The sequence below is a fragment of the Chaetodon auriga genome, chromosome 19 (assembly GCF_051107435.1).
Source record: "Chaetodon auriga isolate fChaAug3 chromosome 19, fChaAug3.hap1, whole genome shotgun sequence".
Lineage (NCBI taxonomy): Eukaryota > Metazoa > Chordata > Actinopteri > Chaetodontiformes > Chaetodontidae > Chaetodon > Chaetodon auriga.
This window is the reverse complement of record NC_135092.1, coordinates 3,919,540-3,946,882: the sequence shown is the minus strand read 5'-3', so window position 1 is coordinate 3,946,882 and position 27,343 is coordinate 3,919,540. Positions and strand designations below refer to the sequence as shown.

The 27,343-nt window shown below is 42.0% G+C and overlaps 2 protein-coding genes across 2 annotated transcripts; both read right to left on the bottom strand.

Annotated features, from left to right (window-relative positions):
• Positions 1 to 355: 355 nt before the first annotated feature.
• LOC143337649 (uncharacterized) lies at positions 356 to 8,303 on the bottom strand. Its single transcript, XM_076757311.1, has 7 exons — positions 8,199 to 8,303; positions 6,932 to 7,051; positions 6,468 to 6,839; positions 6,210 to 6,323; positions 4,858 to 5,415; positions 3,936 to 4,052; positions 356 to 3,735 (listed from the first exon to the last, which is right to left on the bottom strand). The coding sequence occupies exons 1-7, from the start codon at positions 8,278 to 8,280 to the stop codon at positions 3,128 to 3,130; spliced, it is 1,971 nt and encodes a 656-aa protein (XP_076613426.1). The 5' UTR covers positions 8,281 to 8,303; the 3' UTR covers positions 356 to 3,127.
• Positions 8,304 to 9,371: 1,068 nt separating this feature from the next.
• On the bottom strand, positions 9,372 to 25,575 carry LOC143337833 (hippocampus abundant transcript 1 protein-like). The gene is made up of 12 exons (XM_076757727.1): positions 25,260 to 25,575; positions 19,654 to 19,752; positions 19,262 to 19,324; positions 19,032 to 19,159; positions 18,644 to 18,758; positions 16,783 to 17,001; positions 16,295 to 16,408; positions 15,878 to 15,949; positions 15,511 to 15,623; positions 15,158 to 15,255; positions 14,712 to 14,875; positions 9,372 to 13,421 (listed from the first exon to the last, which is right to left on the bottom strand). The coding sequence occupies exons 1-12, from the start codon at positions 25,332 to 25,334 to the stop codon at positions 13,149 to 13,151; spliced, it is 1,533 nt and encodes a 510-aa protein (XP_076613842.1). The 5' UTR covers positions 25,335 to 25,575; the 3' UTR covers positions 9,372 to 13,148.
• Between the last annotated feature and the right edge of the window lie 1,768 nt (positions 25,576 to 27,343).

Below are 27,343 nucleotides of genomic sequence, written 5' to 3'. Positions count from 1 at the left end.
TGCGACTGTGGGGGGAATCAATCTCAGTGCTGTTTGAAGGCCAGAGCTGAGGAGATAGAAGAGTATGCCGTGAGTGATCAGAGATCGCCATCTAGAGGAGTGTATGACAATCACTCTTTTTCTTAAGACTTCCAATGTCACTGCAATAAGGACAAAACCAGTCGATGATGGGGTGAAACCTAGCTCTCACTTGGATGGAGTTCAGCAACCTGCATTTACCTTTTTAATAGTTATTTTTAGATATTTCTGATAATATCACTACACTTTACACTTTAGTGAAGGCAGTGCTATTTGTGCAGATGTCATAACAAACAACTAAAAAAAAAAAACCCACCTTCCACAGGTTCTTATATTTCATACATATACATTTAGTTTAATAATATACTGTACATATAAAGTTCAAAGTCGAGAAGACAAATTGCTCCACATTTACTGTTACTGTGATTCTGATAAGGCACAATTTAAACAAGCATGTGCAAACACCAAATAAAGGAGGATATAAATCATTCATATAGAAATGTGCAATTAAAAAAAAAAACAAGTTAAAAAACACTGTCAATCACAGTTGGTTCTAAAAAAATAACCATTATTGCTTCAATCGGACTTTGATTTGACTAAAACCTAAATGTTTACCAGAACAGTCTTTACATGCATAGATTCTTGAAAAAGATGACTACTCGCAGGCCTATAAACTTGACAGCTGACAATCAAAGAACAGCTAAATGTAACATTTTCACCCTAACATTTAAAAGAAGTTACGGGACTTCTTATCACTTTCCATTAACATTAGAACATGTTAAACACTGAAGATAAGATTAAAATGTTAAGGTTGATTACAGTTTTACAGTTCCTACTGACAGAGACGATCTGCCAACTCAGCATTCCCAAAGCTGTTTTGGTGACTGGAGGTTTTCCATCATAAGTGCTTAAGCTAAAATAAATCAGACAGGTACGTTACACTTCAGAAAATCAAAGTGAAAAGATTCTTTTATGGCTGAACTCTCAAGGTTTGAGAAACACATTGATCTCCAAGCATCACAATTTTGTCACAGTTTCACCCGAAGAGAGGATTTTTATTACTTTAAGTGAAGGCTGGTAGCTATCTGGTGAAAACTTGGCAGCTAAGGGTCTTTTTCCATCCTGAGCTGGACAGAAGTTAGCTGGAAAAAGACACTTGGCTTTTCTAAACAGTGACAGCTGACTTGTGTTGAGATTAAATGGCTCTGAACAGGAAAGTTTGTTCAGAAAAAGGTAACATTTTACCAATGATAGCGGCATCAATACGAAGATGTCAGTCAGCCCAACACGGTCCAGAATGACGTGACTTTGGTGACCCCTGACCTCTGCCATCAACAGGTAAAAAAAAAAAAAAAAAAAAAAAGTCCACTGGTCAAACACTTTGATGACAGGATGCCTCTATTATGACTGAGATGCTAAAGTCATGCATGCTAACATGCTACTGTGAGCATTAAAATAAAACCTTTGGCAAGTTAATATTCTAGTGTGTAACATTACACACTGTATGTAATGAGGCTGTTGACACTTTCATACTTTTTCAATACCATGTGTTTAAAACAATACAGTCTGTTAGTTATGTATACGATAGTATTTAGAGTACTGAATCTAGAGATAAAACAGATCTACAATCCAATTTTTGCACCAAGGCTGCACAGATCAAACAACAGGGAAGAAAATCAACTCGTCCCAAACTGCTGCAGTTGACATCGTCCCAAATCTGTTGCCAGCACTGTGTGCAGGTTTTTCATAAAATCTTTTAAGAGAATAATGCTATTTTCTGTGGCTTTTACTTAGATTGAAACAGGCATCAAGTATAATTTTTTGAAAGTAGTATAGTGTCTGAATTAAAATCCTTCCATTAGTATGGAATGTAATGACATTCTAATCATAATCAATCAGGGATGTCATTTAGAAAAGTGTGAAATCTGCACATAAAACAGAGAAATAATATGTAGAAGTGTTACAAATTCAAGCATTCGTGACGTTAGCATGTTACTGCAGGGCTAAACTCTACCGAGAGTTTACAACATGCCAACATGCTAAAAGCCCAGAGGCTGACAAACACCAGTTTACACTGAAGCTGAGTCAGCTCTGACAATGTAGTGCTGACGCTGACAGGCTGAATCTCAGATGACCAAATATGAACAGCAGAGTCCTCTAATCCATCCTCCAACCATTTTGTTCTTGCTGTGTAATGAGCATTGGACTGCACTGGACCAGGATCAGGATGTGGCTGTAGACTTTTATGGTCCGTCCCAGTGTCCACACGAGAGTAACACACTTGTTAGACCTCATAGATATACACAATGTGTTCTGGTGAGAAACGCTGAATGTAAACAGAACTTTCAAACACATTTCTCAAAATGTTTGATAAAAGGATATTCTGTCTGGACAGTGTCTGATATGCAAAATTATTCTCAACAGTCCCACCATGAATCCCAGATGAATATTTTGTGACTAACAGCTGTGTGTACTTACACTGTTTATTTTAGACACAGGACACACTTGCCTACTAGCTGGCAGAGTGTGAACATGCACGTAAGTGCTCAAGACTGCAAGTGTGTGCACTGGAACAGTCTTATTATGTAATGTTCATCACTTCTACGCTTGAAAGATGGCTGACTGTCCCCTCTGTGAATGACACTGGGACAAAGATTACGGTGTGATTTGGTCCAGATTACTGATTGCTGTTGGAATGTAACACTCAGCCATGTTGTAGTCTTTACTGCACAGACTGTGTTAGAATCTTAAGGTGCCATTTTACAGTTCAGGGAACTAAAAAAGAATGAGTTTTTCATCCATCACAGGTCACTTTGAGGTTACATCTCCTGACAGCTGTCATCTCATCAGTCACAATGAAACATCACCAACCTGCAAGGTCAAAGCTGAAAATGACTGAAGGTGGCTCTGCTGAAAAGATAACAGTCTCCTCACTGGGTGGGGTTCAGAGGTTTTGGAGACCCTGTGAGGCATACAGGTTTCTAATGAGGTTCAATTTGGAATGAGATCACAGCTGGTGAGTGATGTTATCATAGCTGTTAGGAAGCAAAGGGAATAAGATAAATTAAAAAACAGTGAGACTAACTCGACCTATACAAACTCTGAATGTCTAAACCTCCTCGGATACGCTGTGGATCGTCTCAATTATCTTCTTCTTCAGTTTCTTCACTTTGTCCGGTGGTGTCTCATTCAGACATTCCTCCACGTACTTCAGGAACCCTGCGTGCGGTGACACCATCTGGCTTTGGCAGAATGTCCTCATGAAGTCTAGCACCTCGCTGGTGGTGGGCGGCAGGCGCCGGCTCACTCGCTTGCGTGCTGACACTCTGCTGTCAGTGTGGGAGGAGGATGTGGAGGTGGAGGAGGAGGGGGAGGAGTGCCGGGAGTCTGGGGGAGTGGGTGAGGGAGGTGCTTCGAGGCTCTGTGATGTGATGTTCAGTTTGGTAGCACCTTGGACGTGGCCATGGTAATGTACGGAGGAGGGAGGGGCTTGGCGATCCAGGCGCAGGAGGCCGGACTCCTGCGGCTCCTGGAAGTGCAGGTCTTCAGGTCGCTCGTCCTCGTCGCAGGAGTCGCAGAGGAACATCAGCTCGCGGTAGTGTTTCCACTTTGGAAGGTAAAAGTCCTCCGAGCCACACGTTTTGTTCGAGCTCACTGCCTTGTGTTCACGTTGGAAGATGGTTCTCAAGTTCCTGAACTTTGTCTTTATGTCTTCCACTGAAGAATGAAGACATACAGCACCTGTTAGCTTCAACACAGAAAACAGCTTTGGGGAAATGGTGTTAGGAGTCATTTATGACTGGAGCTTGTAAGAACTTCTTGTTTTTTGTTTACTGTTTGCTCTAGTACAGTCTCATTAAATTTATGGAACACTTTCTTTTGGTTAGTTCTTCTACTGACAACACCATCATTGTTACCTGTGAATGGAACTGGCTCACTGTCAGACAGGAGGCTGCTCAGCGTCTCCAACAGACTCTGTCTCAGTAGTCTGTTCCTGTAGCTCTCTGACTTGTGGTTCCACAGACAGCTGTGCTCTAAAAAAACAAGGAAAACCTTCAAATCTCAGACCAACACAATAAAAATACAGCTATAAAAGGGAATCTTCCTCCTGTGTCATTCCTCTCATGTAATTTCCAACTGTTTACATAACATACCAACAACTTTAGAAACAAGCAACCAGACTCTTCCTCGTCCCACGTTAAACTGATCATAAACTGATCTCTTGCTCACTCTTGTCTGGTCTTGAAGGAAGAAGCTCCGGGCTACATTAACTGCTACTAGCATAACACAATCGAATCTCCATCGAATGACCTGTCAGCAGTGAAGGTGTTTTGTGAGCCATGTAGGTTTTGACCAGAAAGAAAAATGCGTAAAAACAATGTCCTTGGTTCTAATTTTGGTCACTATAGTACTCTTTTAAGGATAAAAGCAGGAAGCTTCTGAAAAGCACACGTCCATTCTCACAAAAAGACTCCTGCTGGGTTACCCAATAAAACTGTCACTACATGTACAATCACCTCTCCAAAGGATGAAGCTCTGTTTGGTTGAATGGAAAACATATCACAGTATCACCACGCAGATGGTGTTTGTTCCTCAGTATGAAACAATGTTCAGAGGAAACTCGGCTCAAAACCTTTCGCATCATTGTTGAGGACTCTTAAATGATAAGATAAACTGAGAAGATTCAATTCTGATTTAACATTAAACAGATCTAAGATGTACTATTAAGAACATAAGCTGGCCTCAATTTATAAGTCAAGGGAGATGTTAATCAAGTCTAGTCTGTACACACCCACACAGTAGCATCTCAAAAAATTCAACAGAAACATAAACACCAACCAGAGTAAAACGATATGAGCTGCTGAACTTTGGCCTCGTTCCAGTGGCAGCGGGAATCTGTGCTCAGTCTGCTGTCTGGTGGTACTGAACCGGATGCAGAGAAAGAAGAGGGGTTTGTGCAAGTTTTGGTGTCCGGTCGTGATGTGGATGGAGAGGTGGGGAGTGTGGGAGCAGTCGCCTGGCCCGCCACTTTAAGACGATCTGGAGATGCAGAGAGGAAGATCTGGTGTCCAGCGCTGGGGTTGGTATCGCTGGAGGCAGCCGATGGGTTGTTAAACATGATGCTGTTGGTGTGGGTGGAGCTGGAGGAGAGGCTGCTCAGGGTGGAGGAGGGGGTTTGGTTTCCATGGTCCAAATCCTTGTCTTCCTGTGGCATCAGTATCTGCAGGTCGTCTGGGCTGTCGTCTTCATCACAGGACTCGCAGAGGAAGAGCAGCTGCTGGTAGTGTTTCCATTTGGACACGTAGAGTTTGTCAGACGCCCTGCTGGTCTGGACCGCCTTGAATTCACGGTTGAAAACTGTCCTTAGGTTCTTGAACTTGCACTTTATGTCTTCAACTGCAAAACAGAAAAAAAGGAGTCACCCTCCACAAAGAAGTACATCTCCTCAAATTAATGTTTTTTTTTTTCCTCTGTCAGATTTTAGTACTTCTGTGCAACATCTCAAGCTCTTGCGTGGATTGCCAGATAGAGCCGATGAGCACAGGTTTTGGTGTCTGTACAGGCCAACAGTTCCAAACCTGACAACCACACTGGGATTACAAGGCTTCAAAAAGCGATGCAGTCACTGCTCCTGACTCGTTGTGAAGAAATAGTTCAAGCATCAACCTCACCTAAAACCACAAATTTCTGGTTGCGTAAGCACATAACAGGTGACAAGCAACATGTTACAATGTCCTGACAGCTTAAAGAAGCCCTGTGGGATTTTCTTGGAAACAAACACAAGTTATTTTTACAGTCAGTGCTACTTGCTAAAACATATTGTGTGTATCCTTGAGGTGTAACAATATGATATAACATTTCCAAATCTGATTTTTCTTCAATATTTGAAACATGCATGGTTAACACCCATGTTTGCTAGAAACCTTCCTCTTCTTTATTGCCTTTGCTGGTGCATAGCTGCATATCTTGGCGCACTACTATCACCTATAGATCAGTGGAATGGTGTGACGCCATTGGCAGGACTGTGTATTGTGTCCTCATGTGTACGCACAAGACAAGCAAAATGGGGATCCACTCGAAGAAATAGGGCTCCATAGTATTAGATAAATATACTTCCACTATTGAACTTTTGACCTCCAGTGGGAAACGAACCCCTGACCCCGACAGTGATGATGTGTTGTGATATTTACCTGAGAATGTAACTGAGTGGTCAGACAGCTGGCTCCTCAGAGTCTCCAACAGCTTCATTCTCAGTTGACGGTTGTTGTGGTTTTCAGACCTCTTGTTCCACAGACAGTTATGCTCTGTGTACAACAACACACACCATCACCCATCAACTACAAAACACTGTCAATGTAAGAAGTCAACCTATCATTAGGTTTTATGTCTGTATACCAATCCCTCTGTGGTAACCACTATTTTGAACGTGGAATCAGACTTTTGTTTACCAGAGTAGAACGCTATGAGTGCGCGCTCCCTTTCTTCAGTCCAGTAACATTTAACCATCGTGTTGGAGGGGACACAGGAGGACAAAGAAGACGGAGAAGAGGTGGACGGGGTGGGGAGGAAAGAGATGATTAGTCCCGGCGAGGTGAGGACAGGCTGGCTCTCCTCCTGTAGAAGGATCTGGGGTGAGACAGGCAGGTCATCCGGGCCGTCGTCCTGGTCCCAGCAGCCCTGCAGAAACATCAGCTGCTGGTAGTGCTTCCACTGTGGCACGAACAGGTCCTCCGAGCTGGACACCTTGCTTGCCTTTACCATTTTGTACTGACGCTGAAAGGTGGTACGAAGGTTCTTGAACTTGTTCTTAATATCTTCCACTGGAAAGAAAAATGCAAGCATGTATAAGAGCATGCATTAGACTTTATTATCCTTCATAAAATGCAGCAAATGGATCTGACCACAACCTCACCTGTGAAACGAACAGGTGGGGGGTGAGCTGACAGGAGGATCCTCAGGTGTTCCAGAGTTTTCCATCGCAGCTGTCGGTTCTTGTAGCTCTCTGACTTGTGGTTCCACAGACAACTGTGCTCTGGGAAATAAAAGCAAACCAGATGCTTGACCACTGCAACAGTGTTGTTTTGTTTTGACAAATGTTAGTTCACTGTAAAAAAAAAAAAAAAAAAATCCTTCACAGTTTTGACCTACAACTGCTTCACCATTTCATAACAACCTGTGGTTCTGGCTAAAAGTCGACAACAGCCTCCACATGAGGAGAGCGTGACATCAAATGTTGGACCAGAAGTTCAGTAAGACTTTATTTTAGTTACACTAGTCGAGATGTCTGGAAGTCTTTACCAGTTAATAACAAGTGTAATTTTTTTTTCATTCAATTTAATAAATGGCTGAAGGAAACACTTAAAATGAATCTGTTATTTTGTATGTTGGTAAATCTAAATAAAATGTAAAATAAAAAGTCTGCAGCCATTAACAGATTGGGACTGATGCTTTGCATGTTTTAGAAAAGTCCAATTTTTTGAACTAACACACAAAGTATACAGGAACAAGGTGAAGTATGTAGACACACACAGTACAGTGGCTTGTGATCAGAGCAGGGCAATGATGCTGGCGGTGGTTTGGGGGGACATTTGTCATCTGTGGTGTAGCTCTGGTGTCGTTTCTTGTGGTGCTTTCTGGACTCTGTACTCTCAGTGAGTTGCACAGTCAAGTGGAAAATCTATGGGAGCTTCAGGGGTTGATATTCATGCCTAGAGGGCAATTAAAATCACCAGGTGTGCCGTAGTTTATGAGGAATCACTGTATAATTGTATAAGCTTAACACAGAATTGTCCGAAGTATCTGTCAACTAAAAAATGGCTAACGTCACAAATACGAAGGATGAAGTTGACTGACGTTACATTCAGAAAGCCTCAAACTTCGTTAACTTAATTTAAGGTTATTTATATTTAGACCTAAAGTTACAGGTGGAACGTCCCTAAAACAGAAACAGAAACCCAGGCGCCGTTTTGACGTATTTTCACGAGAATAACAGCTAACTTGACTTCAGTTGCTAGTCGCCATTGCTGTTATTTATCTCTAACGATTATCGCTCATTGCTAACAGCCGTCGGTCTCGTCGAGCAACGGTTGCCCACAAATGTTGCAGTTTCCGCCAACACGTAGATTAAAACAGCAAATTTCATGGACTGAAAAACTGCAGGTGTGGAGCGTTTGACTTACTGGAGAAAAACGCTATGAGCGCCCTCTCTTTCTCCTCCGTCCAGTACCTCTCCGGCGCGTAGCTGAACGGAGACGCCTCCATATTTGTTGTTGCCGTTCAATCTCCCCTTTCCGCGGCTCCTTGGTCACATGTCCCACGATCCGGGCTCTGTTTGGCCGATTCCTGGACATCCTGAGCAATGACCCGCATTGCCCAGTAGAGGCCGGTGTTGATTACTCTTCATCTCCTCAATGAGGACGCTGTTGCCAAAACGTCAGCACACAGCGGCATTTTTATTCTACGTTAAATGTTGTGTTTTATTTGACATCACTATTGAAACTTGAAATGTAGGTTTTTGGTCAGTTCAAGAATGAACATTCAGTCTTAATTTTAGATCCAACATCAAGGGAAGCCCTAATGTGCTCAGAAAAATGGACATTTGAACATGTACAATTACAGAGCAACTGTGAAACTCCATCTGTTGAATATGATGTTATACTGTTGAAAGGTCCAGAACAGCCAGTAATGGACCTTGAGGTAAGAGTGTTTTGTCAACTGCTGTTTACAAGGTCCAGCATGAATTCTCAGTCTCAAAGAATCAATCGTATATATGCATTATAATAGTAATTACAAATAGTAACAGTTATAGTTAAACAACTGTAATCACAAGATACCAGTGTTTAGGATTTAGTGGCATCTAGAGTTTGGTTTGTCCATTCTGGGCTACTGTAGAACATGGTGGCGCAACATGGTGGACTCTGTGGAAGGGGACCTGAGATTATTCTAAGGTAACGAAAACAATTCATAATTTCAGGTGATTATACGCTGATGAAAACATAACCATGAGTATTATATTCCATTTCTGCCAATAGATCGCTGTAAATAGTACACACTGGACCTTTAAGACAAATTGTAATTAATATTTACACAATGTTATTGCATTCTTTAGTAAACAAAATAACATTTGTGAGTTCATCAGATGAAATGTTAGTTAAATGAATACACTACAAATGTTATTATTCCCCAGTGATATCGCCACGTCCTCCTCAAAGAACATACAACAAAATCAATATGGTGTAATAATAAGTTACTTTTTTTGACAACAAGATGCGACGTGCCACAGGAGAGTACGGTGAACAACAAACAGCTGGCGTTTGAAAAAAAAAAAAAAAAAAGCACTCGTCATGCAGATGTCAAGTGTTGTTCTGTTTTAATTTCCAATAACCATCAACTGGCTGGTACACTTCCAGACAAGACGACAGACAAAGTGTATTTCCAGTGAATTTCATTTCTTCACATGTACAGACACACAATCATGTACAATATTTACACTGCTGAGTCAGTTTCACTGCTGCTGAACTGAGTGGGTGCAGTTATCACTTCAATTAACTCTGAGTGTTTACATCCACACTAATATCCTACTCCTGGTCTGGGTTTTGGAGTAAACGAAACCTCATACAGGCATGAGATCCTGTATGAGGATGTTTTCCAGAAGCCTTAATGATGCGATCTGGATTGTTTCAAAAGAAACTGGTACACTTGTGACAAAGCTTTCACTCTTAAATGATAATGGCAGCAGAAACAGCCATCTTTGCCATTATGGTAATGAAATTAAATGTTCTCTTTAATTAATGAAAGAGCTGAAGCTGATGGGATTAGATTGGAGAAATGAAATCATTAGAATGCTGTTATAAAGTGTTAGCAAGACAAATTGTAGATAAGTTGATCTGATCTAGCACCTTTTCAAATTGTATAAAAAGAGTCGATGAGTCACAAGGATACGAATAACCACTTTCTCTTTGTTTCATCTTCGTCATCATGTTCCAAATATGACCAAAGACAGAGAAAGACTGGCTGCCAGGATACTGATGTGCATGTAATCATACTCAAGAGTGAATAAGAGTGGAAAAGGGATTGTTTGATAGTCTAATCTGAATGAACACAAAGAACCAAAGCAAAATGACTGATGGTCTGCACAGGCAGAACTGAACCCCCAACCATGACTACACAGGACTGCCAACTGAAGGAAAACCTTGATATCAACCACAAGAAACAAGCAAAGCCCACACTTCACTTATATAATATATAAACCATAATATCATTCACGTGTACATTTACATTTTAAGGTCATGAAGCAAATAACTATGTACACTCTGTGCCTGTTATATACTGTTAAACTCTTCAGCATTTGTTCTTAAATCTTCTCTAAAGCTCGTGTAAAATCTCTTTCTGATGCTTCAAGTATAAGTTCATTCACAGGAATATCACTGCCGCCAGGGGAAAAACCTCATCTCTGCAACATGTTTGTTTGGAAATCAAACAACTTTCCAGCTGACCTCCATGTGTTTTTAAAATCATACAGAAAAGGCCTGTGGGCTGTGAGACAGCCTTCGCACACAAATGACCAGCTGATCTCACAGTTGATGGAAAATCTTGGAAGGAAGTGCAACTTGGAGCTGAAGGCACACCGACCCTGGACAATAAGAGCAAGAAGCATTGCCACTTTGGAGCAACTTCATAATGTCGTGGTGCCAACTAGAGGCGATTCTAAACCTATATTCTGGATGGGCACTAGATGGCAGCATGACATTGTAGAGAGCTGAGTGTTGTTACATATTTGTGCTAAAAAATGCTTGGTCTGTAAGTTTGGTCTTACAATACTGGAGGATGTAAAGGTTGTGCGAGCTCCATTTGGTGATATTTAAACAAACCCTGCAGCTGTGTCTCCATAAAGGTCTTTTTACGTGCATTTTGAAATATTGCATTTGAGAAGCTTGATGGAAACAGCAAAGCAGATGTCCTAAAGTTCACAAAAAAAGCTTTTACACTCGCTTGAGGTGGTTTTTGCCTTTTTTGAAAGTGTCTTAACGTGCTAAATGGGAGATGGAAACGCCTTCGCTGAATAAGTTCTGACGTAGTGAACATAACTCATACTAATCAGCTGTTTCCACTACAAAACCCAAAGAAGAAGAAGCTATTTCCGCTGTCGTCGTCTTCCCAGATATTCCCATAATGCGCAAAAACATGGCTGCACCAACAACAGTAGGTGAAAACTTGGCCAATCGTAGCTGACATTAAAGAACAACAACAACCAAATGACCTCTCACCATTTCGCTCTCAGGTGGCTGATGTGGTTTTTCAGCATTCTTCTTCTACTCTGTTTATTATAGTCATGCGTAACGTAGCTAACAGCGCCAACTTTTGATGAAACTACACTTTGCGTAGCCTAGTTTATTCGCTCCAAAGCAGTTTATGGAAATGATGCCTAATTAGCATTTTCTTTGTTTTTCGCTTTTGTTACATGTCACAGTTTTCCTTAAAATGACAAAAGATGGACACACAGTTTGTGTCATAGCGCCACCATGTTTAGAAAGGACAATCTGGAGCACATTCAGGATGTGCATATGGATGGTGTAATTTTGAGAATCCACCGCTGACCAGGATCTTATATTAAAATATATATCTTAAAATCTGTACAACTCTGCCACCTAGTGTTCACTTAGCACCAAATGGATATGATGCACACACCAAAATTAAAACGTGAGGAAAAAAACATGTTACAGTGCCAGTTATTGTTGGAGTGGTACTAAATCAGAGAACACACTGTTATTTTAATATCTATCCACTTTGTCGCTGAAGACAAAACTAAAAGTTGGTTCTTGGGCTGCTAACAAGCTCAATACCAGAGTTGCAGCTCTGAGGTTTTCCCACTGGCAGCATCCAGCAGCACTTTCATAAAGTCATTTTGATATAAAAATAAAATAAATGTGATAGAAGATGAGAAAATCCAGGTTGAGTGTGATTTAAAAACATCCTGATCTGAGGTAGAGTGACAAACGGGGACACGCACTGGTGAAATTAAGAGTAAAATCTATCCAGTGAGGCGTTTGGTTATTATATTCAACTTCAGAATCATACTGGATTCTTTGTTTCTCATAAATTTCTAAAATATATACAATAAATATATTTTTGGGTCTGTTATCAATGCATTGTCTGAAACATTTCCCTTTTTCTTGTTCTGGAAATGAATGTTTAAGTGGAATCCTGGCCACGAAAATGACCGTGAGATGAAAAAGGATTGAAATTGATATTTTGACATGTTGGATTTCAGCTGACTGACTCATCTCTCAGCTCGTCACATTCGTACCTTGTTAGTGATCGACAGCTTAAAGCAGGTAAGATTCTGTACACTTAAGAGGAATAAAAATCCCTTAACCCTGCCAACAAGAAAACCAAAAATGTAACAAAAAATGTTCTTCTTCAACAAAGAAAGAGTAGAAATCAACACTGATGTTTTGGTTGCTGTAAATATGTTGCAGACATGTTTCTTTTGTACAATAACCAATAAGAAATAATCACAGCATTAAAAATACGGCTTCAAAATGATACAGCTGAAAGTAAAAACACCTTTTCTTGTTTATCACAAAAACAATCAACAACTTCAAGCTTAAAGATGAACAATAATCCTTCCATCAAAACCTCAAAAATACTTCCCTTCAGGGGATTTTTATGTGGGTGAAAAACTGGGCAAAGCCATTTCAGAAAAAAACCCAGTTGGTCCCTCCTCTTGTCAATCAAACGATGGATTCCATTTAAACTGTCTTGTCCATGTTGGCCCCAAAGTCCCTCTGTCAGTCAAATAATCATCTCTGCCTCTTCTGTCCAATCAAACAATGACATCTTATTTGCAGGTTTCTGCTCCCACCCCTTGCGAAAGAAACATCCTGATTGGTTGCTCAGAAGACGTTACCGCCTCTGCTCCTGGTCAGTGAAGTAATATGCGAGTATCGCTTTCTGGCAAAGAAACAAGGCTATTGGAGCTTCTTGCTGTCAATAGTAATCTTCTGACAATAAAAGTACACTTAGTCCTGCCTTGTGGCAAAGAAAATGTGTTTTTGTCTTTGTTAAAAAATGTCAATCAAACAACCCACGATGTAAGCCCCACCTTCTGTGGACCATCCACCTGTCCATCAAACGATACTGTCCTGCAGCAACGGCTCAAAGTCCTCGTCGCTGGCGGTGGGAGGGGTCTCCTCGTCGCTGCCGGGGAGGGGTGTGTTGATGTGGACGCCAGCCAGTGAGGACATTGACTCTTTGCTGTCTGGGTGGGGCTTGTCGCTGAGGGACAGCTGGGAGGGAGAGGAGGAGCAGGAAGGCTTCTCAGGGATGAAGAGAGCAACGAGGAAGGCAACGACCACGGTGCACGCCCCCAACAGGAAGGGCGGGCCGGGGATGAGGGCTCGCTGAGAGAGAGAGAAACAAAGAAAATGTTTCCTTTTGTTTTCTTCTATTTACAAGGGCGAAAGTCAGGTGTCCGAGTGCCCGTGAATGCAGCTTAAGATGATGCTCCCCGGAGTCTCTGAGCAGTTGTAATAATGACGGAGATATGTCAAAAAAGATAATGATCACTTTCTTTATCAGAATCAGAATCAGAAATACTTCATTTCTGATTCTGATATGTGTATCTTATGTATATTATGTGTATGTTTTAAGTGGCCTCCCAACTTTCTTGAACTGTGGGTTGTATTTCTCTCTCTCGAGTCTCCATGCTGCCCTCTTGCCACCCCATGAAATTTTCTCAAGATCAGCCTCTGCTGCTGTCACCTACATGTCATGGGCAGACAGTGTGTTGTGAGCAGTATTGAAGAAAAAGACCACAGCAGCATCTAACAGGACGTAGATGACCTGTGCAGGAATGCTGTTTAATGTGCTCCTGCTGTACAGCTAATTGGCTATCTAGCCTGCAAAGTGACGTTAGCAGTGCACCTTTTCCTGGTGAATGTGTTTTTCATTGCTCATTCAGCAGGGCAGCTTAGGACACTGTGTCCTTGTTTGGAAATGAAAAGGAGACTCTAGCAGCAGAGCTACTGGGGGTTGCTTGGGAGTCTGTGGCTCTTGTGTTGTGTGGCTGCTGTGTGGCTCAGTGGGACCATGTGCTCTGCCTATGAAAGAAGACTGACATCACTGTTTTATGCAAATGTGGTTTCAAATTAAACCATTTGGTTGGCTTTATTAACAGCCAACCAACTCTATGCAGACAGATAACTAAGAACATTCCTAGGGGTTTCTCCGACTACTCAACTCACTGAGTAGTCCACGACTGAAAAGTAAACTACTCATGGATTACTGATTTCAGCCAATATCACCACATTTGCATTAGTTAATGTGAAACCAACCAACACCAATGCCTGAACATTTTTCCATAGCTTCCACTGCATCCCTTGTGATGTGGCACTACAGCTATTCCTTCTGCATGCTAATGTTACAGCAGGAGCCTCAGTGATTTCTCTTCTGCAGCATTCATTCGCTGCAGTAATCTAATGATAAAACTAACACTGAAACGAACACAACACTTCTGATTCATGATTACAGTATTTTCATGTGTTGGCAGTGGCAGGCCTTTGCTATGAAACAGTGACAGTGCTGGTGGTATTAGTTTACCAGTGTTCAACTCCTTTTTAGATATTTTTCAGTATTTCTCGTTGGAAAGAGTTGGTGTAGACCACTGGGGTGTGGCTAAATGTATACGGTACCTCAGTGGGACTGTGTAGAGGCAGGGGGTCAATGTTGAAGTCTCCCTGGATGGGGTCCATGGTGTTGAGCTCGACGTTGAAGAGGAAGAAGATAAATCCATACAGAGCTGGACCCAGACCATTACACAGACCTCTGATCCCTGTTATCATCCCCTGGACCACACCTGCAGGGGCAGGAGACAGGTCATGCTCCTGCTCAGGTTACTGGAGACATGTTACTGCTGACACAAGGGAAACTGTATCTGATGATATGTTTAGCTGGCACTGGATTGATTTCACTGCCTGGTCTAGTGATTCAAACCTCCAACCTAAAAATCCATAATAACACACTGACCTATTGATCTGAGGAGGAAGAGGAGAGAGAGAGAGGAGAGGAGAGGAGAGAGAGGATGAGAAGGAGAGCAGATAGGAGAGGAGAGGTCAGAGGAGGAGATTCTCTTTGTCACCTTGTTTATCAGGATCAGCAGACTGCGACACCAGAGCAGAGACAGCAGGGAAGGTGATGGAGGACATGGCTGCCACAGCACCAGCCGCCCACATCATCCTGTTAGCACACACAGACAGTTAAATGTATATATATGAGATCTCTGTGATGTCATCCACAGAGTTTTTCAGTGTGCTGCGTGTCTGACATCAGTCTGAGCATTCACACTGTTGGCTGATGTTACAGGTTCCCTCCCAACTACCTCATTCACTGTGTGCTAAGCCTCCAGGGCTGTTTGAAAGACGGCCTTTACACCAACAGAATGAATGTACCCTTACACAAAACAAACAACGCTCACACACACATAGATCTCACCATGGCTCTGATCCAAAGCCGTACCAGGCCAGCTGAAGGATCTGGAAGCCCAAACCCAACAGAACAGTGTTTTTATTACCCAGAGTCCTCATCAGCAGGGTGAGGAAGAGAGTCTGAGGAGAAAGAGAGAGAGACAAAGAGGAAGGGATTTTAAATTGTGTTCTAACCTTGTACTCATGTAAGAAATGTGTATAATTCATTATCATTAACTATCATTATAATAAGTAGGAAAGGTCAGTTAAAGGTATAAGCAAAAGTGATCTGTGTTCACTTATGTTGTACACTGTTACATTACTGTATGTGTATGTACATCTCCAACAGCCAGTGTGTGTGTGTGTGTGTGTGTGTGTGTGTGTGTGTGTTTTACCTGTGCTACTATAGACAGAATGCCCACCACTCCAATGAAAATAGCGATGGTTGTGGAGGAGAAATTAATGACCTGTTGGGACAGACAGAAATGATTATTACTGTGTTTATTTCTGAGGAGTAAGAGCATATTTTTTTTAGGTGAATTGAGTGTCAACATAAGACCATTTTAAAAGTAAATTAACTTGTCAATGGTGTGACAACTAGCTAATATACTTAGAATCTGCCTGTAAAAACTGCGTTGTGTTACCTTTGACATTCTCTACACATAAGACATCGCTGTCTGCTAAAGTGCCTTTTTGGTGCCACCACTGGGGGCGCCAAAGATGACCATTTTTTAATCCTTCTAACAGTGACTTTAAAAAGCAGTTGCAGTGATAACAGAAGTAATAATGTTAGCACAAGCAGTGTGTCTCACCTGTCTCAGGTAGAGGAAGAAGCTGGAGTACTGCCCGGCTTCCGGCAGGTAAGACAGGAACACAGTGATACAGATGAGTAAGACTGTTGAGTCCTGGCCCACCTTCCTCAGAGACTGAAGAGAGACAGACACAGACACCTGCATCAGTTACTTCAACCTCGATAAATATTCATGCTAGGAACTCAAAGGGTCAGTGTTACAGTCTGATCATCTGATCTGCATCTGTATTGTATTTTTTATTATTATTATCATAGCAGGAAGAGGCCATCCCATAACATATCATTAAATATTCAAATAATGTTACTGTGTTGTGGAACATTCAGGGTCCCTTTGCCCACATCTCCACTCTACATACTGTGTCCAAAAACAAAGAAGAGATCTGAGAAAAAGACTTCATACAAACTACAAACCAAAACATATCAACCTGCTACAACTTTATTATTCAACCAACCAATCAGAGAGTGCACTAGAAAGTTTTGTGTACTGACAGCGAAGGGGTCGGCGTGCTCCCAGGATATGGGCGCCCCCCAGGTGTTGAGCCTCATCTTGTCCGGCAGAGACTCGGGCATGGCCAGCAGGATGAAGCAGATGTCGGCCAGAGCGATCAGCGTGGCCACCAGGACCACCAGGTTGTCTCCATACCAGGCCGACAGGTACGCCCCGATGGCCGGACTCGTCACCAGGCTGGCCGCGAAAGTAGCCGACACCTGGGGGTCACGAGGAGAGAAGGAGATGGAGAAGACTGAAAGACCAGTAAAAGCTGAACTTCATTCGTTGAAAGCAAGAAGAGAAGCTGCTGGGGGCATTTTTGCTACTATGTATGTAGATTTCCATGTCACCAAGCTGATGGGGCTTTAAGCTACATACACATGCTAGCATGCTTATGATGACAATGCTGATATGCAGATTGTTATAATACTATAAACGTTTTAACACATTCCCCATCTTAGTTTAGTGAATTGGCATCCTAAAATTTGCTAAGTAGCAACACAGAGTCCAGCTGAGGTTGATGGGAATGTGATTAATCTTGCAGCTACTTAGTCAGAAATGTTGGAAAAACTGAAATTTTGACTCCGTAGCTTGAGCAGGGCCTATACGGCTCTCTACATACTGAGCTCAACTGAGTGAAAAGCTGAAAGCTGTGCAATTAAGAGTCCATCTGGAGATGTGCACACATCGATAGGCTCCTCGACTTGCCCACATTCAGCCATGGTCAATGCAGAGCACCATGAATATAAATGAGCCTGCTGATCAATGGTACGTTACGGTGAATCACGGCAACAGCTGAGAGGAAGATGAAGAAAGGAATTTTTCTGACACAGTAATCAAGCTGCTTGTGTGTGAGGTGGGAGTCAGAAAGAACAGAAGGAAAGGCAGAAAGGACAGTTTTTCACATTATTGTGAATTTGTGGGAGAAAAGGACAAGAACATCATAGTGAAATGTAAATGGTGCCTGGGTGGTACGTGTCTGTCAGCTGTGAAGAATTTTACTTCAAATCTGAAGAAGCACCTGCAACACCCAGCTACCCTCGGTTTCTATTTAATTTCATGTACTTCAGATAATTCAACATTTTTTTTAATAGCAATTGAATTGCAAACAAAACGCTATGTTGTATGAACTTGTTAGGCTTTATGCATAGAGCCATGATGCCACCTTGATTTTATGTTTACTTGTTATCAAATGATTGTTAATAAAGGGCTTTACGTGTCTGTTGTTCCTATCTTTCGTTACAGATTATGGGCTGTGGACTACGCTATGGAATGACAGAGTCAGTATGTTCAACATACAGTTGGCTATGTGCCCTTTGGACAATACAACCAACACGTGCAATGAATCACAAAAAGGTTTTCATTTTTGATAATGCAAAAGTACGGCAAGTATAAGTCTGCAGTTCAAAAGAGGCCACAAATGCAGCGTACTGATAATGAAACACAGGTGACACAGAAAACACACACACAAGGAGAGGGAACTTTCAAAATAAACAGACAAACAAGTAAACCCCAGGACCACGACACCGCCATCCATCCATCCATCTGTCTGACAGCATGAGGTCATTGTGATGTTTATGTCACTTTGTGATACTTTATAGATGCCCTCAAATGAATGTTTATCCTTTCACTTTCTTTCACACATATGGATTTTGGAAAAAACATACAAACTCAGCTAGGTGTATCTTTAAGTAAAAAAAAAAAAAAAAAAAAAAAAAAAGACTTCTCACTTGCTGGCTATCATTAATTTGATCCTTTGATGTGGTAAACATCACATGTGCATGCAGGTAGTATTCTGTCTTTAGCATGCTGTATGGAGATTTTAAGATGTATGTATTTTCTTTAAGCAGATGTCCTTACCAGACCGTATGCTGTACTCCTCTCTCTTTCATCTGTGACATCAGCAACGTAGGCGAAGATGACTGAGAAGGTGACAGAAAAAGCTCCAGACATGGAGATCATGGCGAAATACCACCTGTAGAACGAGCAGGTAAGAAAAACTGTTAACAGATTCACCTTCAGGCAGCTTTTTCATTGATTGATCATATGGCTTGTGTTCTATTAGCTCCAAAACACATTATAACAATCCAATCTCCTCATCAGTCCACACAGACATGATACTGTATTGTGATTGTGCTGAGCTCTGATGTCACAGTTTATGACCATGACATGACCCTGTGGTGACTCCCTTCACCTCACTACTGCTGTGCCTGCATGTCTTTGTATGACAGAGAAGTGTGAGTCTTACCACGGGCTGAGCCTCATTAGAGGGATCGGGGCGCAGGTGAAGAAGACAGTGACCAAGAGGAAGGACCGCCTCCCCCACACGTCCGACAACGCACCAATCAGAGGAGCAGACATGAATGACAGCAGACCCTTGACATGAAGAGGCGGAGTCAGTGACAACTAATAGAAGTCAAATATATCTCTGTTGTTTAGTCTTATACTGAACAGGATTTGAAGCACTGAAGTTCTTACCTTCACACCCTGAATGAGTCCATTCATCAGGAAGGTGTGCTGGGGAAATGTTTCATGTAAAACCTACAAAGAGAGGTACAACACCAACATTTAGAGAACGAACACAGATTTCACAGTGTCAGCAAAAAGTTAAGATGTGATGCAAGGTCCAAACCAAGAGGTAAGAAACGATCTATCATGCTCAACAAGATACAAACTGCTTTTTATACTTGCAACATACTGTTTTCTTTAAGGTATTGATGGAGGCTGCCGACATGACATGGATCTAGAATTTTATTCATCTCAAATCTCACTGCTGAGTGTCCCGTCTTCTCCACATGGGAGATGCTTGCGAGTCAGAACTGCTCTGTATGAATCCAATCGTCTTCCAAACACCACACAGTGATACTCACAGTGAGCATGGGCGTGGTGAGTAATCCCCAGGCGAAGAACTCCAGGAAGATGACCACCACTGCATGATAGACACTGGGCCTGCCGATACCCTGCTGGAGCTGAAACACACAGAGCGCAAACACACAAGTATTTACAATCAATATTAGATTTGAATGTGACTCTACAATTAAAGGGGTACTCCATCAGTTTTACAGAGGAAGATCAGTTTATCATCAAGGTTAGAAGCTGTATGTCTTCTGTTGCTCTGGATGGAGACTGGCCTCTGGCCTGCCTCTTGTTGATACCCGTTATACCCAGGAGATGTAATGCTTTGCAGAGAGACCGACCAGCAAATCCTCTGCAGCCAACTTCTATAGGCAGGCACCATGTCCTCCAACCTTGTCTGCGGTACTCATCTACAGGGTCAGCATACCTCGCCTTCTTCCTCTTTGTGGCCTCTTCCATCCAGTCCCCCCAGGAAACTGCGAGTTCCAGTGTGACCACTTGTCTTCTTGTTTCTGACAAAAGTGATACATGTGGTCTCAGTGTGGTCCTTCTGATGGAATGAGGAAAACCTTGATTTGGATTTGAAGCTTCAGGTGCTCAGAGGATCCGAGCAGTGTGGGGGTTTTCCAGGCCTGAATCCTCTTGCGTCTCACCAGGTGTTCCTCCTGCACACTGTACCACCTGCTCCCTGCCCATGGATTTCATCTTGCCTTGGCGAATCTTCAAGCCATGCAGGTTCTTACACTTCTTGCTGCAGACACATTCCACGCTCGTTGTCCTTTGATCATGCGCACGGGTCATTACCAGTAGGTCTGTCCCTGAGGGGATTTCATCATCCTCCCCACCTCTTGGGCTCCCCTGGGGGTGTGCTCCTTTTAAATATATATGTAAATACATGCTTAGTCTGAATTTGATGCAGCATAGATCGATTTCCTTCCTTCCAGGCAGCCGCTGGTTTCAGTTCTTTTCTATAACTATCAATGAGCAGAGACGTGGCAATAGTATGTCTTTACATTATCATCATGTGGTGCTGCAGTTAAGAGCAGGAACTATTGTCCAAAATTGTTCCTGTTGGTGGGCTCTGACATCTGAGATATGTGGATCAGTACCAAAGGCATTTCCACACCAAGTGCTGATACATGTGCAACATACTCACAAAAAACCAAGCGAGATCCTTGTTTCTGTTGTTTCTTCCAAATTTCACGATTAGAAATGAGCGTTTGACCAATGAAGTCTGTGTCTGTGTCACGAGGTTTCGAGATCGGGGTTAGACAGCAGCATGAGTTTGTCATCATTTCTCAACCTACCTGGTACACATTATTATTTTCTGAGCCAACAACACAGGTTGAGACCACCATTACATCAACATCTGTCAGATAAAGGAACAAAAACGACTCTTCCTCACACTCATGCACACCTGTGTCCCTGCAAGCAAATAAAACACACTGCCAGTCGATAACCACACCACACATCCTCTGGAGGTCTCACCAGCATTGGATGAACTCAAACTTTTCATGTCTTTTTCTCTGGAAGCATGAAAAGCACCATCATCACTGCTAGAGCTTGGACCATGGCTGACCAGCATGGCTGACATTGTAACCGGGCGAATGATAAAGTAAATTTGTCAACGTATTCAAACTCTACCCTTTAACACAATGTAAGAGCATTTTCAAGCAAATTGAACTCATTTGAACTACAGAGACCCATTCTGTAAAGCAGTTGAGCTCTGGGCTGATTAAAATAGAGTTAGCATTAAACTGGAGCAGCACACATGAAATGATGGTCAGCACACTGACACAGATACACAGGATTTAGGTGGTGATATGGACCATTTTCTATCTTTAACTTCAATAATAACAGCTTCGACATTGTACACAGATTTGAACTACTTAGATAATCAGTTGTTCTTTGTTGGCCTGCTGTATTGTCAAGCATCATGTCAGCAGGTGGAAAGATCATAACGGCATGTTAGATTTCTGCATGCCTTTGATACCTGAAAAATGGCTGATACAATATCTTTCTTTTCATTCTATTTAACAGTCACTATATTTGTCTACATAACCCTGATCAGATTGAGTATTTGTTTTTTATTGTTTTACATGTACTGTTTTCTGTCCTTATGCTGCTGCAACAACCGCATTTCCCCTCTGGCTATCAAAAAAGGCTCATCTTACATATCCTTGAATAACATACAGGTTAAAAATAGCAAAACTACCAGAAATGGTGAGCAAAGAATAAGTAAACCAGATTCTGAGTTTTCTGCACATTCTGGTCAGGATTAAAAACAATGTTGAGCTTTGCTGTTCAGCTCTACGTGCAGAACGTGAATAATGTTCATCTGATATTGCTGTATTACTAGATCCTATATATGCATAACAGACTTATTCACTTACCTGTACATATCTATTATTCATAGTGCTCGTATTTTCAAGTCAAATAAAGCAAGTTAGCTTTCCAAGATATACTGGCTGTCCACTGCACACACTGAACGTGTCACACAAGCAGCCAGGAGACAGTGGTGTAACTGGATAGCTGATTTATACTTTGTGTTGAGGGGTTACGCAGTATCTACGGTGGTTACATGCATTGCTCTGAGGTTACTCTGAAGGCTACGATGGAGCTGATGTGCCCTATAGGAAGACCTTTTCCCTGGAATCCTGTGGATCAAGGGATTCCTGTTGGATTCCCGCAGGATGCAAGTCAGTTTCACTATTTATCATGTGACTGAGACACCCAGGGAAAAAAGCCAATGGAAGAAGGCAGAATGGGAATCATAATAACAACAGGCTATTTCTAGAGAAATATGCATATCTAACATAAATAAATGCTATTGTGTAAAACATTTTATTCTAAACATAATGCTTGTCATTCTATCAGTCACCCCTGCATCGTTAAAAAAGGCCACATCTGCCTTAATCAATCAATGATTTCATGTAAAACCCCACCGCCAATCAATCCCTTTGTCATGGGAGGGAAAATCCACTCCCATGTCACCCTCTAATGGGCTCCTGCTAAAAGATGGAACTACTGTTGTGATGGATACATGCAGCAGTAGTCCTGATGTATCCTGATGCAGACTGTGATTGGCTGCTTGTGTTTTCCCCAGAGGCAGAAAGAGTACTCAAATATTACACACTAAAAGTACTTGTGTAAAAATGTACTCAGATGAAAGTCAGTTGAACTGTACCTTGAGTACATGTTACAACTCTGAAGTCATATTCCGTAATATGACTTGGTGAAATAATGTAATTAGTTACCTGGATGTAACTCCAGCTCTATGATCTACATACCAGTCTGTTGTTGTAAAAACACAGACTATGATCAAAGCATGATAAGGCCTGATCGTGTACAACACAACGCGTTGTGTTGGTGACATCAACGGCTTCGTTCAAATATAAATTAAGTACCTAGAAGCTGGGACCGCTGTCAACCCCTTGCATCAACTACAAAAACAGCTTTACACGACTAATGTGAAGCATATTACCAGCTACTGTTACTGTGCAAACAGGTTTCCCTGCAGAGGCGAGCCACCCAGCCTGAATCACCTCCACGAACATCAGAAACAGATACACTTTCATAAAGAAGTCATTAACCTTCAGCATGAAAAGAGCAGAGGCGCCATGTCACACAGCAAGTAATGAGTGTGCGCTATATTTAGAACATTTTCACCTTGCTGCCAGACAGCGCTTCGCTTTGGCACTATATTTGTCTCGACCATGAAACCTTCATATTCCTAAGCATGCAGCGCGCCGTATAATCAGCTGTTTGCGTCAGAGTTTCAGTCATTTATGGAGGATACAAGTCCAAGAAAAGACGGCAGAACGATGTGGCCATCCAGCTGCCTCATTTCAGAGTGAGGCAGCTGTTTTAGTTTGTGTGGAAGATGATCAATGACGTACGGCACAGTATGATTATTTGAACCATTTCTTCATTAAATTTGCAGAACAATCACTGTAACATGATGTACGCCGTCACCGTGATATAAACTGTGACAGAAGATTTGGGCCATATCGTCGTTTCATGTGTTTTTGGTATTCAGCATGTCTTACCTGATGGTTGGGAAGAGCAGTGCTCATCAGCGAGCTTCTCTCTGGTATATTTTCTGTTGGTTTTACATCATCCTCTTCAGAGAAATGATCACTGCAAACGCAGACGTGTCTTCATGTTGCGCGTGGACAGTTGTTGAGTACAGTTGAGACAACACAGTGCCAAAGCAAAGGCCTGTCTGATGGCGAGGAAAAGCGGTGAAAACATACTGAATATGGCGTACACCTGGACTGATACTGATCATTTCAGGTAGGCCTTTTTTAGGTGGCTAAAATCCGTTTTACTGCTGACCCTATGCACAACAGTGCATTCATTCTGAGCCTTTACTCCTTTGATTCAAAAAACCCCAAGTGTCCCTTTAAATGATTCATCGAGCATCAAACTTGTTGCTGATGATTTTATTTGTCGATGCTAAATGTTTCAGCTCTATCTGGGGAGACATTACAGTCCAAGGTTTAATGTGGTTTATTTTTATTGTAAGGCTTGTTGTTGTTTCTATTATTCATCATCCGTGCTGACTGTCTTCGCGCTGCTCCCATGGCTGCAGTCAACGTTATTTTCCTTATTGATTGAGCTGTCAACATTTTTTTGTCAATTGATCTAGTATTGTTCAATCAATAAAACGTCAGAACATTGTGAAAAAGGCTCCTCACGAATGATTTGTTTAACCTGACCGGAGATCAGACGTAAACCGTCACAGCGAGGGACCTTGAAACAGACCACATCTGACATTTTTGCCTGATGCTGAAACAGCACTGTGTTCCACATTTGAGATAAAGGTCATTTTAATACTGTGTGTCTGTTTGCCTGACATTTTAGATCTAATACAAGGTAGAGGACAAATCACACTGCTGTGGGTGGTCTTTAAACAACAGAAGGGTCTGTGACTGTCTGTCATGGAGGCTGTTAAAATGGAGGCTGGAGCGTTGGAGCTGCAGTCTGCGCCTGCCCTCAGTGTATTCAGGCTGAGAGCTGTTATGTAAGAGATAATGGATCCATCCTGACCACATCATCCTCACACTAAGCTGAGCTGTCTGCAGGCCACATTAAACCCGCTCTGCCGTGTCTCCATTACCTGCAGCTCACTCTCATCTCCACCCGACGACAACAGCCATTTTGGAGCAGACCTGCTGGGTTCTGGCTCATTTCAGCTCATTCATTCATTTCATCATGTGGATCCTTTGATCAGTTCTAGTCTGTAACAGAGAGCCTCACACAAACATGCACTCCCATCAGGAATGGTCAACAGTGAAATATGGAGCAGTTTTAAATGTCAGGTGATGATTTCTGATTGTTTTTGCTGTGAAATGAACAGAAATGTCCGCCGTTTCAAAGCAACAGTGACTTTGTGAATAAGTCCTACGTCATGTGTTTTAATATGCTGTTATGTCATCCGCAGCCAGCGACGCTCACACTGATCGTGTGACATCTGAGGTGTGGTTCAAATGAACGGAATCATTTTTACAGCCTTTGAAAACAGTAGAAAGTGTGATGGATTCATGCAGGATAAACAAAGGTGCACTTAGACAAATTAATAATAAATGATGAATAAAATGGCGGGTCATCCACCCACCGCAGCTCCGTCCTTCATGATGATCTTCTTTACCAGCACCACCCGGCCGGTACCCACCGGCGGCTCCACCGGCATCTCTTCACACCTGCCGCGGGTCACGAAGCATCCATGCCGCGTAGATATCCGCGGTTCTCCGGCTGCTTCCAGGATGCCTCCTTGTTTAGCCCGAGCCGAGCTAAAAGTGAATAATAATAGTGATGTAAACCGTGCTCAGTTAACGTCCACTACGTCTCTCTTAAATCCGTCGTCAGGTCAGCCCAACAGTCCGCGGCTCGGCTGAAACGCTCACTGACACCGTGAAGCCACACAGAACCACGAGAGGGTTTCCGGTTTCTTTTCAGATTAAAAGCGGAATTTGTAAAACCCCGCACCACTCAAATATCCCTTAGGGACTTGCAGGTTTTACCCAACCCATCAAGAGTGGTGGAAGAAGCACTCAGACCTCTTTTTTTTTTTTTTTTGTTTAAGGGATTGTTTTTGTTTTTTGTCAAGGTTTTGTTTTTTGTTTTTTGTTTTTTTTTATTACTGTTCCATTAGAAATACGGTCAAATATGAATGCATTCATTATTAGAAGTACATAAATCACATAACTGGTAATGGTTAGGTCGTTTTAAGATGCAAATTTAAGGGATTTTACTATATTGACTACATGAAGACACAATTTTTCACATTAGATCAAATCAAATGTAAAGGAAAGGTGTTGCAACCGTGCTTTTAGATGTTGGCTATTTCATTTTCTCAAAGGTGGGGCATATGGACCAGTCCTGGATGAATTTACTAAAATCTGACAACCTGAAATAACCTTCGGCTAGCTTTCATTTTCACTTGACATTTATTTTCAAGCCAAACCCCCCAACTTCCGATCTCACCGACGGTACTTTACGTCGTCTATGCGGTCCGGTTGGATCCATTACAGGTTTTTAAAGACCTAGACCGGGTCTCTGCCTGACTGACCCGGGTGATAACGGAACAGAAAACAAGCACAGTGCATTTGACTTGTAAACCCAGAAAATGAGAATAAGACAGAGAAGTTAGGCTGAATAACGGACTGACAACACGGAGGCGTCTGTTGCAGCTTCTCTGCAAGGATAGACAGAATTAGTACCACACAGGAAATAAGATCTCACCTTCATAATAAAAGCGCTCGTTAAGAAAACAATGTTCAAACATATTTTCATATAGAATTTATTTTCATATTACTTTTACGGTTACGGATCTCCTTTACACACATGATTCAATGTTAAATACTTCTCCACTATTTTCAAAAAAGTGTGTGAATTTGTCAAGATGTGGTTTATATTTTGAAAATGAAGCTGTATTCCGGTTGGCTTGACAGTGGCAGACGGAGGTGAATACACGGGTAGATCACGTGTCAGTAACTGTGGTTATCACGCAGAGTGTGTGTGTGTGTGTGTGTGTGTGTGTGTGTGTGTGTGTGTGTGTGAATAAAACATGACAAAAAACGAGTGGCGACGGAGGGAAAACGTGACCAGCCAGGCTTACATCATCAATCAGCTGAGAATCCAACACAGCACGAGACGATTCCCTCCCACGTGGTTTAATTTAAATGTCAGATCCCTGATTTTTCTCCTCTCTCGATGCACTGATGATGAGCGTGATGACGATGATCGTGTTTCTTCCTCTTCTTGATCTTTTTGAGGTCACAGAGGAGGCGGTACCTGCGGGTGAAGTACCAGACAGGGGGCCATATTTAGAGCGGGGGTGCATGGAGGCCCCTCCCCAGAAAAAAAAAAAATGAAACAGGTCTAAAGTAATGAGGCCATTTTCTGCAATTTGACATATATTTTTAAAGGGATTATTCGAAAACTTGACTAAATCAGGTTTTGTAGCTCAGCAATCCCACACTTTGTATTAATAAAAATACTGAATATTTATTTAAAGATTTTTACATAAATTTTTTGTGCTGTTATTAAAAAACAAAACAAAACACTTTCTCTTAGTTTCTGCACTAGCTCCTACACTGATGCCACATTTCTCGAATAAGAGCTAAATCTTGTCTGCTTCACTCATACATTTGAAGGGGCATAAATTCACATAAAAACACTATAGCTACAATGCAAATG

What these genes read in the sequence shown, in the direction of transcription:
- LOC143337649 (XM_076757311.1), bottom strand. Translation starts at nt 8,280, where the DNA reads ATGGAGGCGTCTCCGTTCAGCTACGCGCCGGAGAGGTACTGGACGGAG. An exon ending in ACTCATAGCGTTCTACTCTG is followed by an intron (nt 6,324 to 6,467) that starts GTAAACAAAAGT and finishes TGTTGTACACAG; the next exon opens with AGCATAACTGTCTGTGGAAC. An exon ending in GCTCATATCGTTTTACTCTG is followed by an intron (nt 4,053 to 4,857) that starts GTTGGTGTTTAT and finishes TTGTTTTTTTAG; the next exon opens with AGCACAGCTGTCTGTGGAAC.
- LOC143337833 (XM_076757727.1), bottom strand. Translation starts at nt 25,334, where the DNA reads ATGCCGGTGGAGCCGCCGGTGGGTACCGGCCGGGTGGTGCTGGTAAAG. An exon ending in CTAATGAGGCTCAGCCCGTG is followed by an intron (nt 18,759 to 19,031) that starts GTAAGACTCACA and finishes CTCGTTCTACAG; the next exon opens with GTGGTATTTCGCCATGATCT. An exon ending in GGAGTACAGCATACGGTCTG is followed by an intron (nt 17,002 to 18,643) that starts GTAAGGACATCT and finishes CGTGACCCCCAG; the next exon opens with GTGTCGGCTACTTTCGCGGC.